Source organism: Lutjanus erythropterus, chromosome 9, assembly GCF_056507025.1.
Source record: "Lutjanus erythropterus isolate fLutEry1 chromosome 9, fLutEry1.hap2, whole genome shotgun sequence".
Taxonomy (NCBI): domain Eukaryota; kingdom Metazoa; phylum Chordata; class Actinopteri; order Lutjaniformes; family Lutjanidae; genus Lutjanus; species Lutjanus erythropterus.
The window spans coordinates 4,058,121-4,073,573 of NC_139325.1; the positions used below are offsets into that span (position 1 = coordinate 4,058,121).

General features: G+C 38.4%; 1 protein-coding gene across 3 annotated transcripts in view; it reads right to left on the bottom strand.

Moving 5' to 3' along the window:
* cdk14 (cyclin dependent kinase 14) overlaps positions 1–15,453 on the bottom strand; it is a 314,716-nt gene that overhangs the window by 69,892 nt on the left and 229,371 nt on the right. For all 3 annotated transcript variants that reach the window (XM_084725970.1, XM_084725971.1, XM_084725972.1), the window contains one exon: positions 2,855–2,994. In XM_084725970.1, the coding sequence (XP_084582096.1) occupies positions 2,855–2,994 (140 nt within the window). The remainder of the gene's footprint in view (positions 1–2,854; positions 2,995–15,453) is intronic.

Consider the following 15,453-nt stretch of genomic DNA (forward strand, 5'->3'; position numbering starts at 1 on the left):
AAAACAACCCCAGGTCGCCGCTCACTGACTTCTTTACAGAGAGACGGAGAGGAGGAGGATACTGTATGATCCAGAGGAGCTGAGGGAGCTCAAAAAAATGAAAAAGAGATAAAGAAAAACACAAAGGAGAGAGAGAGTCAAAGAGAATGAGTGAAAGAGAGAGAGGCAGAGTTTCTATCTGTCAAGGTAAATCTAATTTTAAAAGAGCAAAAATAGATCTTAAGACATTTAAAGATATTTTTACTCTTACTGGATGTAATTAACCTCTTCCACTCCTTCACTGCCTCCTACTTTTGTCGCTTTTAGGAGGGGGAACAGTATATAACACACTGAAGTGGTATACATCATCTAAAAGCCGGAACCTGAGGGTTAATTTGAGTTTGTGATTTCTTTCAGCACCTATTCAGATGTTAAACGTTTAGACTGTATATGGGATTAGAACAGTATGATGGAAGTATAACAGCAATATTCATGCTCTACCATGTCCCATAAGTTGCTGCAGCAATTTTTTGGGTTTATAGAATTTATTACACAGATTTGGTGCAAAATTTAGCAATTTTTACCACTCCAAAAGTGATAAAAATTCCCCAAATTCCCAGAAATATGCCACATAAATACACCAAGACTTTGAGGAAGTCCATAGAGAAATTCAAGCTGAATCAGAAACTTCTGACATTTGGATATTTCTGTAAGAACTGCATCTTTTGGCGATTGGATGGCGAGTACTTCAGCTGTGTGGACTGCTTAGATACCCAGTTACTGTCAGCATTACCTAGGAAAGCCATCCATCCTTAAATACTCCAGGTTTTCTAGGCTGTGGTCGTGAAGTTTCATGAGGCTGTGATTACCCTAAAGCAGGAGTGGGCAATCATTTTTCACGGGGACAAGATGAGAAATTGATCAGGCTGCCGTGGACCACACAAAAATGATATAAGGTCCTAATAATGGTCAAAACACCCATAATGGAACGGTCAGAAGTGTTCTATATAGGGCACTTTTACCCTCACCCTTTCTGATTTGCCATGTAAAATATTACCCCCCCCAAAAAAGATCTCACTGTAATGAAATGGCTCTCAGCTTTCCACTCAGACTGACTTTATGTGATTCCAATATTGTTCAGGGACCCCATGAAACATGAAATGTTTAGAATAGGTGGAAATAACACAATTATATTACATGCAAAAAGAATGCATGTTTTTGGGACTCACAGAACTCATTTTCATTCAGGTGAAAAGGCCACGCCAGTTTTTTCCCTTGACAAAATTTAGCCCCCCCTCTCTCCGACAAGCTCGCATGGCCTGGTCAGTGGAAACCCTGAGCCAGCCACTGCCTGAAAGAGAGTAAAGTGTTTGGACAGAGTGTTTGTCCTCTAGTTGCCCTGTGCTATCTTGGCACAACCCTCTGCCTTTAATCTAAGTTAGAGAGGACGGCGCACTCAGAATAGATTAAGAGTGTGAATCCATTTCACCAAACTGTCTGTGGTATTGTATTTTCACATCACCAGTAGCATATTGTTCAATTCTATACTATTTTATACATATACTGTGAATACAACTTCTTTTATCCTACATTTGTTTACAGTTTAGCAAATTAGCACAATTAAAGTATGCTGAATAAGGTATTAGAAGAAAACATAAGACTTCTTGAGTTATAAGGAGCATTTTGTTCCTATGATGTCTAAGCAGACTTCTGGATTTTTATCTGAAATGGGTCCTTGTTATCCTCTGACAGAGGAGAGTAAGGTTTGACTCAGAAAGAATGGGATTTGTGATGTGAATTGTGCTCAGGGTTTTGTTTGATATACCATAATTGCCTGACCACCCCACCCCCGTGGGGGTGTGCACCTTGCAGGCTGAAGTCCTCTGCGATACTATAATCTCAAAATACATACAGTATACATACACGTCTATTTTTTTAAATAGGTAGTTGTATAATAATATTTTACTGCAAAATAATTATTTGGTTGATATTTGGATCCTTCCTAAAACTGAAAATAGTGAAAATTTAAGCTTCATCCAAAAGGACTGCACCTGCCTTATCAGGTGTATCTCGGGAAATGCTGATCAGAATGGATGTTCACAGACAGTTGTTGCATACATTTTTCCATTCTTGAAATTTATATACTTAAACACACCTGAATTATAGGTGGAAATTGAATAGGAAATTACATACCCAATCAACAAAAAAATTAAACTTATATGCACCAAAGACTGTTATCTTGTCATGAAATTGTTTTTTTTTTTTTGACTACTGACTCCACCTTCTGACGTCACCAGCCCCTAACAGGTGTTCTTCAAACAGTCAGATACTATGGGGAATGTAAATGCAAATGATTATGGAAGTGTGTGCAGGGTATGGACAAAAGCCATAGATTAAGACCAAAAAATAATATATAGGTTCAACAGACATTTCTTCAAGATTTTTTAGACACTCTTTGTAAATATTTTAATATTTTCTTCTCACACATGGATGTATATGATGATGTAATATGAGCAAACAGGCTGCATGAAGCAATAGTTTTCAAACAATTTGAAAATGTAAAAGGATGAATTGGGAAAAAATCTGAATCTTAAATTGCATGAACATATAAGATGACTTAATAAATAATCAATTACGATATAGATATACAATGTCATTGAAAATTTCAAGTTCTAGGATGCAACTGTTCTGTGGCGTTCTTCACTGACAAATATTTGGTACTGAGCTAAGAGCAGTGTGGAAACGCTCTTGCCATATTGCATATTATGATTGGAGAAGCATTAAGCAGTGTCTGTGATGTTCAGCACAGACAGGTGTTGTTGGAGGTGCAGGGATCAGTGTGTTGTGTTGTGTTGTGTTGTGTTGTGTTACTTACTGTCCTGCAGCTCCCAGAGCCGTGGAGGAAGGTTGCTGAAGTATTCGTGGTTCAGCGCTGCCTGGGCCGACAGCCGGTTCTTTGGGAAGCACTGGAGGAACCTGGAGGCCAACTCCTCAGCATGGTCCACGTAGCCCAACCTGACGCACACAAACACACACATTATCAGAGAGGAGGGCCACAGACACACACACATATAGAGACACACCAACACAAAACAGGCAGTTGACTTATCAAGACCCATGGAACTAACTGATGTTTTCATCCAAATAAAATACAGTTACCTATCATAGCACTCATTCACCCCTCTGAGAAAGCAACTCAGTGTTTCTCCAATGCACAGAGCTGCTGACAACAAAAAAACAAGTCTTTTAATTATGCTGAAGGTTTTGCTGACTCAAGAGGAAAAACACTTCTTCGACACACACATGCTTACACCTTTCCCTTCTGAGCTCGCCTCAATCGTACATGGCAACTGGGTCACCGTGAGAAACAAAAAGCGTTCATTAAGGCAGGCGGAAGCAGTCCCTGCGTGAGTGTGTGTGTGTGTGTGCATGTGTGTGCGTGAACTCCTGAACCAGTCCCACCTAGCAGCGCCGAGGGGGAGACAAGATCGAAAATAAATGAAGAGCAACACATTCAGTCAGTAATTAGGCATCCACTGCATTAAATAAACATGATGTTATTCAGCGCAGCTCGCCGGCCCGCCGCTCGCACTGCTCAGAGTGCCTCTCATGTTCTGCAGGCTTCTCATGGTTGGCTCCCTAGTCAAGCGCTCTGACAGCCACTCCCATGGCTCTCAACTGGGATCTCAACTCGACTTATCAGCCGAGAGACAGAGGGAGGATAAATCTCTGTTCAACTCATCAACGCCACTCAGCGAAGAGGCAGAGATAAAGTTAATGAAGTCCATCAGGGCCTCTCCTCGCCTCGTTCTCATACAGCTGGAACACTCTGTCTTTAAACTTTGCAGTGGAGTTACACAAACTAGTCTTTGTGTGAAACTATACTGATGGAGAAAGGCCTCCTAGATTACCGGTTTAATGATTTGGGTTTTTTAGGTCAGTGCTGATCTTAAGTTGGAAACAGCTGATTGAAAGCATTTTGTGCAGCTACTGAATATTTTGGTAGTTGTACCAGGATGACCTCTACAACTGGTTGTGCAAAATGGCAGTAAGCTGTAACTATTGACATCATCTCACTCTCAGCACCTTAGATACCCCTCTAGTGTTAGTTTTGCGTGTGAAAAGCTCCACAGTCATTGGCTATAATAAATAAATAATAAACCTTGTAAAACAGTTGCATTTTGTTTCAGTTTATCCATAAAAACTACATGGATTGGTTTAGAAAGTTAAAGTTAAAGAAACTACAATACATATGTCATGTGACAGAAGTTATATCACTCACATGACTGAAGACACACGATGGAAGTCACATACATAACAAAACTTACGTAACTTTCCAAAATTCTAATCAGGGTTTAGCAAAACTAGGTTTAAAATGAGTAAATTTAAAAAAAAAAGAAGAAGAAGCTTAGCTCTGTTTCACAATTAAAAAATAATCTCTGTTTAGTAAATCCAAGGTTAGTGCTGAATATGGATATGCTTGGTTAGCCAAATTAAAATAAATAGATAAAGCTAGCTACCTAAAAGGTAAAAAAGGTTCTATTGTTTGTGAACCAGCTAAAAACTCCTCTTGAAGTGTAAGTTTAAAGTTAATTTCAGATTTTAATCAGAGTTTAAAGTTTTGGTGCAACAGAAAAAATAATCTAGATATAAACTAAACTGAGTTTTAAAGAGGTGTTTACATTTAATCTGTTTTTAACCGAAAGCTAATTTTAAAGTTTGGTGCAACATACAGTAATTCAAAGATAAACGACATCAGATTTAAAAACTTTGTTGCACCCTTGTTGGTGCAACACAGCCTTAAACTGGACTTCACTATATATTTTTTGTTTCACACAGGATTCAAACCCCAGTCTCCTGAGTGAAAGTCCTGTTTTTGTTTGATCCATACAGACGTTCTCTCTCTTTATACCTCTCCTGACATACTAGTTAGTTAGTTAGTGTGGGACAACTCTCTTGTCTCTTGTGACGACTCTTTGTCTCACACTGGACATGAACCCTGGTGTCCTGTGTGAAGGTCCAGTGTTTGTTTGTCTGTGTACAACACCCCTCCTCTCTAGTTAAATATGTTTCTCCTGTTTACCTGACTCATTGATCCTTTATCTGACTGAATTATGTGGCAGTTTGAATCTGTGGTCCTGACCATGGCTCTGAAATATCAGTAGCTTAACTGTGTTGATATATCCATGGAGCTGTCCATGGTGCTGAAGTAGCAGACAGATTGTAGTTCCATCATTCTGTCAGTTTTGTCTGATCTATAATTTATTAAAGAATACACAAACAAAAGAGTCATCCGTGAGTTGGATCGACTACCAGAATTGCGAGTTCTTGAGGTTTACACATCAGCATCCACAACAGTAGCTGCTATGAAACTGAGAGCTTTGAGATTTCAAATGATTACTTTGTGAGAACAGAAAAAAAAACTACAGTTCTCATGAAAAAACTACAAGCAGTGCAGGGCAGGTACTTTCCTCATCAACTCTAGACCAATATTATCACCTGATATTGGCCAAACACAGGTATATTGGTTTATGTGCTATATGCACCAATATGAAATTTTTTTTTAGTTTTATAGCCAGCATTCTAGCACTTTTGATTGTTTTAATTGATTAACTTATTGGCCAATATATCGATATCAGAATTTTTTTAATTCTAATAATTAGGATCAACCCCAAAAAATCCAGTATTGTCAAGTTCTACTTTGACCCATATCCATTAAACCCACCAATACTCTCTTCTAATGTAACTTTTTCAACTTTCTAGTTTCATTAAAAGAGATATTCACACGTCCACACAGGCGTGTTGGGAAGTTTTACTTCGGTTTTGAAGTCCCTCTGAACCTTCGTCAAAAGTTCCTGATGAGGGTGGGGATTTACTTTTCTCAAAACTTTCTAGTGTTAAAAAAAACTTGCATCATGTGGGCGTTCACATGGTAGGGAGGGTCGAAAGAAAAGGGATTAAAAAGTCAGGATTTCTCAGCTTCTGCAGCTTTAAATTTGACGATTCTTTTAGGAATCCATCTGGTGTGAGTCCCTAAACTTTATGAAAATCAAACACTAAAACAGTCCTAAGCTTTAACTATTATTGCAGCAAAATAAATCCTCCAATAAATCCAATGAAAATCCCCAGAATCCCCCTTGGTAACAGTGGGTGTGTCTGTCAGTGAATTTAGGTTGAATCTGGCTTTGCTTTGTAGTTTCTCTGCAGGCGTGGAGACAAACAGGTAGATATGTGTAGGTGTGAAATCACCTGGATATGAGTTTGTTGGCCTTCAGAAAGCACTGATGTGCACTAGGCACACATTCCTTACTGCTACTGCTGTCAGCAAGGCCAAGTGAATAATCGCACATCTGCAGTAAGATCGATAGCATCTCCTAAAACTATCAAACAGCTCCAGGTGATGACACATTGACTGTAGACAGAAGCATTCCTTCTTCAGCAGTGCAAGGCGCGAGTTTTTACATGGTACTCTGTCAGGAAACTACACTGAGGAGCTGGTGGAGACAAGAATGAAGAAACCACCTGCTTGTATCACAGCAGAGACTGCCTTTGTTTGAGCGAAGCAGCAACCAGGAGCTGTTTTGGTAGAAAGCCTTTGTGTTTTTTTGTGCGAAGACATCCTACGAGGAGCTTTCATCATGTCTGACTCATTTGACGATGAGGGTGCCGTGAGGCCAACCTGGAGCTGTGCGTGGCAAACAGGCCTCGGCACGCAACTGTCCTCCTCGTCAGGTTGTGTATACAGCGATAGATCTGGATTATAGAAAACTGACGCCCTCATTCTTAATTCACGGGTGCTGACAGTCAGTGCGGAACGTCTTCAAACGCATCAAAGGATAAACGAGGACAGGTCACTCAAGAGAGTGCGGATCTGCACCAGGCAACACATGGTGAAGCACCTACTGCAATGTCACCACAACCACCAGATGTCAGGTTAAACTGTATTTTAGACGTCAAGTCCTGGATCATAGAAAACTTTCCTCAACTCAACTAGGACAAAACAGAGGTCTTAATTATTGGTCCTGAAGCTCAGAGAGAGAAACTTAACGCAAAACTGCAAGAACTGGCACTAAAACCCCATCAACAAGTGAAAAACCTTTGAGTTATTTTTGATTCGAAGCCTAGTTTTGAATGACATATTAGAAGTAGTTATACTTCTGGATTTTATCATCTTAAGAACATCACCAGAGTGTGACCGTTTCTCTCCCAAGTCAACACAGAGACACTGACACTTTTACCATCTGACTACTGTAATGCTGTAAAGAAAAACACCGTTCAGTTACAGTTATTACAAAACTCAGCTGCACATGTGCTGACAAGGACCAGAAAGAGAGCACACATTACACCAATTTTAAAGTCTCTACATTGGCTTCCTGTGTGCTTCAGGATTGATTTTCAGATCCTTTTTATTGGTTTATAAAGCTCTTAATGGTCTTAGTCCTACTTATTTATTGCTTTTATCATAAGAACCCTCTAGAACCCTCAGGTCTTCAGGTAGCAGCCTTTTATTTATCAAGAGCTGAGGGCCGCGGAGAGTGTTGATGTTTTTAAAAGCAAACTCAGGACCTACCTTTTTAGCCTGGCTTTTAATTGAACTTTATCTCTTTATTTATTTTGTATTTATTATTATTATTATTATTATTATTGTGTATTTATCTATTCATTTACTTTTATTAATCCATTTTCTAGCTGGCATATTCTTCTATTTTGTTACTCATTTATTTGATCTATTGATTGATTGAACTTATTTATTGAGTGGTTTTAAAATTGTTTTCTATTTTCAGTTTTTATCCCGCTGTTTCCTCACTTATGACAGCGTTTGCTGTCTTTGCTTTATGTGTGTGTGTGTGTGTGAGTGAGTGTGTGTGTGTGTGTGTGTGTGTATGTTATTGTTTTTGTGTGAAGCAAATTGGGTTGCACTCTAAAACTAAAGTTTGATTGATTAATGATTTGATTAATGATTGATTGATGCAACCAGCAGAGATTTGCAAAGTTTTTAATAATTTTCTTTGCAGAGTATAGTATAGTGTGAGTTTTCTTAGTTAAATGTATGCAGTTTTTAATTAAGTATGTTGGTGCATTATACTCTTATAGTTTAAGTGTAATGGTTGTCCACCTGACTGTGAACATTAATTGAAACATTTATTTAGAACATTATAAGCAGTGGAAATCCTCCAATCCATCAAAAGCATCTGACTGGTTTAGTGATCTGATGTTCCCTCTCAGATTATAAGAAAAATCACTATTCTCCAAATGTATCTACTCAAAATTTTCATTTATTTTGGGATCCAATGATCCACTCAAAAGGATTCAATTTATCCATTTATTCCTGGCTATAAGTGGTGGTGGTCATGGTCTGGCCTCCAGGGCACAAGAATCATAATGCCATTGGTGTAATGGAACTGCAATGACTGATCAGCTGAGTTGCTACTTTGGTAATGCATCAGTCAGTTTGAGTAATAATTTATTTATTTATTTTAATCTTTAAAGTTCTCAGATCCAGTGTCTTGGATGTGAGACACTAGACACCTGATATATTGGTTGACTGATATATTGTTAGACAGATCCACATCCAGAGCTGAGTCTTTTTTTTATTGTAATTACATTGTAATTTAATTTTTTATGTGTTTGTTTTGCTTTTGGGTTTGTTTATTTTTTTTTCCCTTTTCTCTTAGTTTTGGTTTTTCCTTCTGTATACCACAGTCAAAAATGGCAGCACTTTTTTTTTTTCCTCTACAAATCTGTTTTGTAAATTCAACTACCAGTCTAACTTTGTGCATGCTGGGTTATGGGTTGAAATTCTATTTTGTGGGTGGGACAAAGTGGGAAAAACAGGGTGAGGCAGAATATCTGTAATGATATTTGCTCATTGTTATGCGAATCTCTAATAAACCTAATCATAAAAAAAAGAACATTACAAGCAACCAGCTGGCTTCAAAAGAAGATAACAGATAGGCCAGCAGACATCTACACTTTTGGAGAAACTCTCAAAAGCTGAAATTCCAAATACTTTGCGCTTGATGTTACCGATTCACTGGTCAGAGCCTGCATTGCTCAGAGGATACTGACTGACCCCTCACATATCCTGCATGCAGAATACAAGCTCTTGCCCTCTGGCAGACGATACAGAGATCTCCACTGTAAACTCAACCGTTTTAAAAACCTCATTTGCTCCCACCTCCATTAAAACTTTTAAATAATGCTGTTTGAGGCTGCAGGGATTGTGCAATAGTTTCATGGTTTTTTTAATGCAATGTGCAATATGTGTTATGTGCAATGTGGATTATGTGCAATTTATTATGTAGTTTGTTTTACCGCAACTGTGGAGGCATGTTGTGTGCAGCATTTGAGTCCAAGACAAATTTTCCTACGGGGACAATAAAGTATATCATACTGTGTTGTATTGTATCGTATCGTATCGTATCGTATCGTATCGTATCGTATCGTATGTCCTAGTGGGAGTTGTGGCTATTCAGAAGGTTCATAGTTTGGCACAGAGGTGATTAGGTCACCCCCAGTAACTGACTGTTTATTAAAATTCCAACAGGTAACAACTATCATGTTCAATTTCTCACATTTATAATAAATTTCATGAAAATCGGTTCAGAATTAAGTGAGCTGCAGCTGATTTTACAGTGAAATCTGCATCTCTGAATATGGCAGGGATAGGCGTGAAGCTAGCAATTATTCATCTCGTATCACGCCTAACATTCAAGGATCATAACATATTGAATATGGAATTAATCTGCAGACGCTCTGGTTCGAGAAAACACAAGGTCAGTTTGTATGTCAGACTAAGTAAGCCTTGTTTTTAGCCTAGCAGTCATTGATGACCTGCAACCACTCAAGAGAAGTGAGGTGCCAGCAATCGATATAAAACAGGTTTTTCTCAAAAATTGTGAGCCACCATAAATACAAGACGTCCTTGAGCATAGAGACGGCACTGAATTTAGTGATATAGTTCACAGAAAAAGTAAGAAACAAAGAGAAAGTTCAAAAATTCCATATCTCACAATGTAAAGGACTTCTTCACAACCCAACCCCCCCCAAAAAAACTTACACAATACATTCATTGTATACAACAAAAAACTATAAACCCTGAACAATTGACTATACATCCATCATTCCCATTTTTACAGCTGGAGGAAGAAAAACAGCGGAGAGAAAAATGGCTGACTGAGAGCAGAAACAAGAGAGCAGCAGAGGGTGAGCCAACTCTCAGGGCAGAGACAAAGTGAGTGTATAAGTTCATATCAAATTCATCGTTCCCTGGCCGGTGATAAAAGGCAGCCGAGAGGAAGTGATGGCCATTAACATTCCACCTCACTTTCTTTCTTCACATTTTTATTTCCTCCTGGACTGGAGGAAGGCCACAAGGCTGGGAGGGGACAGATGGACAGGGAGGGGGAAGTCCAACGAAAGTCACGATACTCTGCTTTTCATCTGTTGTCTAATGTTTTCACTGGACTTCTTTAAATGTTGTACATGTATTCACAATAATACAAAATGTCCAGCTGTTGGTTTGTTTGACTTGTTTGGAATTTGAGCTGTGAAAGCAGTGATAGAATAACTAAATAACTTATTTTTTATTATTTAATCTTACAAATTAACAGTTGATACCTGGTGTAATATTTGTAAAATATAATTTGTTTTAAATTTAATGATTAATAAAGGCATCAAGTGCTTGTAAACAGCAGCTGTGTTTAAGTGTCCTGAGAGTCTTTTAATGATCTGAGCCCAGGCTGGACTACAAACCAGGCAGAGCGGGCAACTGTACTGGAGCCCAGTATCTCCAGGGTCCCCTAAAGGTCCACTCTGTCTGTGTGCCAGCTGGTTTGTGTGGATTTAACTGACAAAATAATCACCTCAAAATCAACATCACAGCAAAAGCCTTAAAATGGCTCTCTCTCTTTACGAACTTATCCAGTGTCAGTTTGCCTATTCCTGTTTAATGAAATGAACACAGCAGCATGTGGTCAACTCATCTTCTGGCAAAGACACACTTGAAACAATGCACAGGAAGTGAGAGACAGTGGTTAAAGGAAATTACAGATTGCTATTGGACATCAGTTATAATAACATAGTGCTGTAAAGTAACTGAGATATCACACCATGGCAGCATCGCTAAAAATATGACCAAGACAGCAGGAAATATTAAAAGTGAGTCAGGGGGTCTGCAATCTGCTGCTCCCAAGCTGCATGTCTGTCTCCAGAGACTCCCTGTGGCTCGGACAAAATATTATATAAAAATGAATAATGGTTCTTTTGTTAACAATCCCCAGTTGTAAAAAATGTAATCATACGCCAATGAAAAAAAAAGTTTTAAAGGTCTTTTGTAGGCTTTGGCGCCACATGATGCATCTCTAAATCATCTCCGTTCAAATGACATGATATGCTACAATGACACATAAATACCATCAGATATCATATACCCTGGTGAAATGTTAAAAAGGTGTGAAGGTATGAAAAAATTTATACCACTCAAGTCTAGTCAAGTGTGTAAGATTTACAGGGATATATTCACAGATGGATGGATGGATTATGATACTTCAATGGTGTATAATCACCTGAAAATAAGAATTGTTATATTTTTTGTTACCTTAAAATGAGACATTTATATATGTTTGTATAGAAGTCTAAAACAGACAAACCAAACACTGGATCTAGAGAGGTTTTCAAAAAACTGTTATTAGTGGCCTAAAACACCATTTGAGTGTGGACGAAAGGCCCAAACACAGAAAAAGCTATGTTTTTAAAAATACCTGTGAAGGTGGGGACAAGGCCAAAATCACACTGGGCCTTTAAATATTTTTTTTTAAATGTGCATCATAACCTACGACTTCAGATCAGTGCTTTTTCCTGTAAATTTTGCTGGCTGCTAGTCTTGATTCTACCAAATCCAAATAGTTACAGCTCCAGATTTACATAATTTTTTCTACTTTTTCTGGGCTAAAAATGTGTCTTTTGATACTAAAGGTTACAGATCCCTGTACTAGTCAGACAGACAGGTGGTAAACAAACCCTCACACTAGTCAATATTCAAAAATCTGCTCTGACAGAAGTTTCCCACATTTGCAGTGTCCCGATGCAATAACAGGTTATTAGTGGCATTACATGTGATCTCACTTTCAGTTTGACCTCTAAAAAGGATTACCAACCGACTAAACAGCTGTCTGCTTTACAGTTTGTAAACCTACGGTGGGTTTAAAGATGTTGCCATGTTCCCAGACCTCAGGAATGACTTTGGTGGTGTTCAAGTAACTGACAGAGCTGAAGGTCAGAGATGCACAAATAAAAACCCCAGTTTGTGGTGAGTTCAATCAGCCCCATCGCCCAAAAATTACATTTCTATTAAGTTGTGGTGAAAACATAATTCCTGCCTGGATTGTGTTTGTCATTACGTAGGTTTCTTTGAGTGAATGAAACAGTACATTTATATAACGAGCTGGAGTCGCAGGGAGGTGATTGGGTGGAGGGCGGGAGTACAAAGTGGAGGATTTTGACACCAGAAGTCCAATCCAGACTCCTGCAACAAAATCACTTTGGTTAAGGAAATGTCATGATTTTGTGTCAATGTTAATAAAAAATCTTACGTCTCTTAAGTCTTTACTGACGTTTGAATACAAACTGACTTACGAGATTGTTGAAATTGTTGAAAACAAGTGAAATATGCCGTCAGTGGTACGTTCTTTATCAACGTTTGTGACACTTGGCTGGTATGTTAATTAACATTTCTTCATTATCTTAACAGAAAACATATTTTAGTCTGCATTATGTTGCCAAATAGTAGTAAACATGATTTCTAGGAGACAGGGCTGGCTTAATAAATCTGGACAACTTTACATTCTTACTCATTAGTTCATCCGGCTAATTCTCTTTAAAAATCCATGACCGAGTTTGTGTGTTGGATCCTTACCATGTACATTAACTACTACTTAGTTTTAAACTATCGATTTAAAAGGAAAAATCTGTAATATATTTACTGTAATAAATCATAAAAGGACCTCGATATGTCATCAGAGATTAAGGAGACGTAGTTAAAAATATTCACTTCACTGACAACAGCGCTCCAGCCTCTGTGTCCCCCTTTTAAATTTCTTTTGTCAGCCAGAATAACTGTTTGCCTGTTTCATGTTAATTAGAGTTTAAATTAAAATAGAAAGTTTGTCAGAGTGTCTGTATATGAGTCATAAGGAATAATTCTTAATCTTGTAGATTGTCTATTAAATAGGATTTTAATGTATTTAACATACAGTCTATTGTCTGCATCTAACTGCTGCATATATACATATATATAACACTCAATAATGTGAACACAAAAGTCACTGCAGCATCACAAGCTGCAACACAACGTCTAAAATGAATGGCTACAGTGGATTAGCATTATGAACTTACCTGGTCAGTTTTTAGATAGAAGTTGGACTAATGTCTTTTTTTTTTTTTTTTAGACATAATTGATATGTTTGTATGTTTCATAGTAATTTTACTAAAGGATGAATCTGTAATATATTTATTGTAATAAATCATAAAATGACCATAATATGTCACTTTGCCTCTCTGATGTCAACACAGTCCTCCTTTGAAATTTTTAGTTTGCCCGTTTCACATTTCCACAGTTCGAATTAATGCTGAATGTTTGACGAATGAATAAATGTCTGTTTATGAGTAAGAAATCATTAATAATCTTGTAGAAGGAGCAGATGTTTGTAACGGTTAAAATGATTAAAATGTTGATGGAGTTTGGCAGCAGTGAGACAGGCAGCCACTGAACTCAAAGTCCACAGTGTGTTATTTCAGAGCAGAGGGCTTTTGTTGTCAGGACAACAGGCTGAACTTTACATCGACAGAAAACTGACAGTTGTAAACAGCTGATCCTGCAGTTTTCCTTAAGTCTGGGGAGGAGGGGGGCGGGCAAAAACAACTTGCTTCAACCACAGACTGCACCGCTGCACTCATTTCTGGATACGTACTTGTTACATATTGCTCCTTTAGGCAGACGAGTTGAGGTTAGATTGCACTGAAACATCTGCAAACGTAAAACGATCAACAAAGTGAAAACTAAAGTCAGCATCACAAGTTTACCCCATCAGTTTGTGTAAAGTAATTTTAAACTGTGTGTGCAAGTTAGTGCCAGGGAGAAAGAGCTTTATTTGTGGAGCTGAATTTACCATAAGTATAATTACAAATATAATAATCAGTTTCTTTATTGTTAGGTGAGGCTGATTTGCTCAGGATAAATAAAGTAGACTTTTATCTAAATATACTCATCAAACCAAAAGAAATGTACAGTGTTACGCCTGAAATGTTATCAAAATACTTGTGAATCACTTCCTCTGACAGCTCCACTATTTTTGACTGGGACAGAAAAATACAACCTCAAATGACGGAGATGCTGATTCACACAGAGATGGAAGTTTTGGCACATTAAGGTCAGTAATTTGTGGTGTAATTCTTCTCTCTATAGATAAACCGGGACAACAGGCTGTTCCCAGACTCTTGTGGGCTTAAGGACACAGATGACCTATGTAATTATTATAAATCACAGGAGGAAGCAGGTATTAGGAGGGCTTTAGTTAGTGGGGACGTCTCTTGGCTGAAGCAGCTACACTTTGTGATTCCAGCTGATTAGACAGCTGGAGTTTTACATAAATCACTTGCCTGGTGCTGCTTAAAAATTCCCCTGTGGAAAAGGCACAAACTCCCCTTTGCCCTCTGCGCTCCCTCCTCCAGATGCATGCCTGGGGCAAACAGTGGCACACATCTGGGTGGGGGGTGGTTGTGTGCCCTTTCCCTGCCATATGGGTCTGATGTCCCAGAGCTGAATCACAAACACACACACGTTTGCTGCAGGAAGGGTGGAGGGTAGAGGAAGAGTGTGTGAGCTGGAAACAGTGTGTGTTCACTACCTGTGGGAGTTTGACTTTAAAGACAGGAACAAGGATAATAGCTACACTCTTAGAAATAAAGGTCTACTGAGGTTCTACTCAGAACCATTTGTTTTTGAGGGTTCATGAAGGGTTCTTTGTGAGACTAAGGGTTCCATTAAGAACCCTTTTCTTTCAAAGAACCCTTTTTGAAATAAAGAGTTCTTCAAGGATTGTTGAAATCCTTTGAGAACTGGTACATCAAGGGTTCTTTGTACCATCATAGTACATAGTGGGTTCTAGATAAAACCATTGGAATATCAAGGGTTCTCAGGAGAACCCCCAGAGTGGGTTTTAGATCATAACCTTGGAATACAAAATGTTCTCGGTACAACCCCTTGTAATATAAAAAGGTTTCTCAGTAAAACCCCATGTGTGGGTTCTAGATAAAAGCTTTCATATATAAAAGGGTTCTCTATAGGATCGCCCTGGTGACCGTCTAGATAAAACCACTGGAATATAAAAAGCTTCCCCGTAGAACCCCCTGGATGGATTATACATGAAAACTCTTATAGTGTATAAAAGGATCTCAGTAGAACTTCCCCCTATG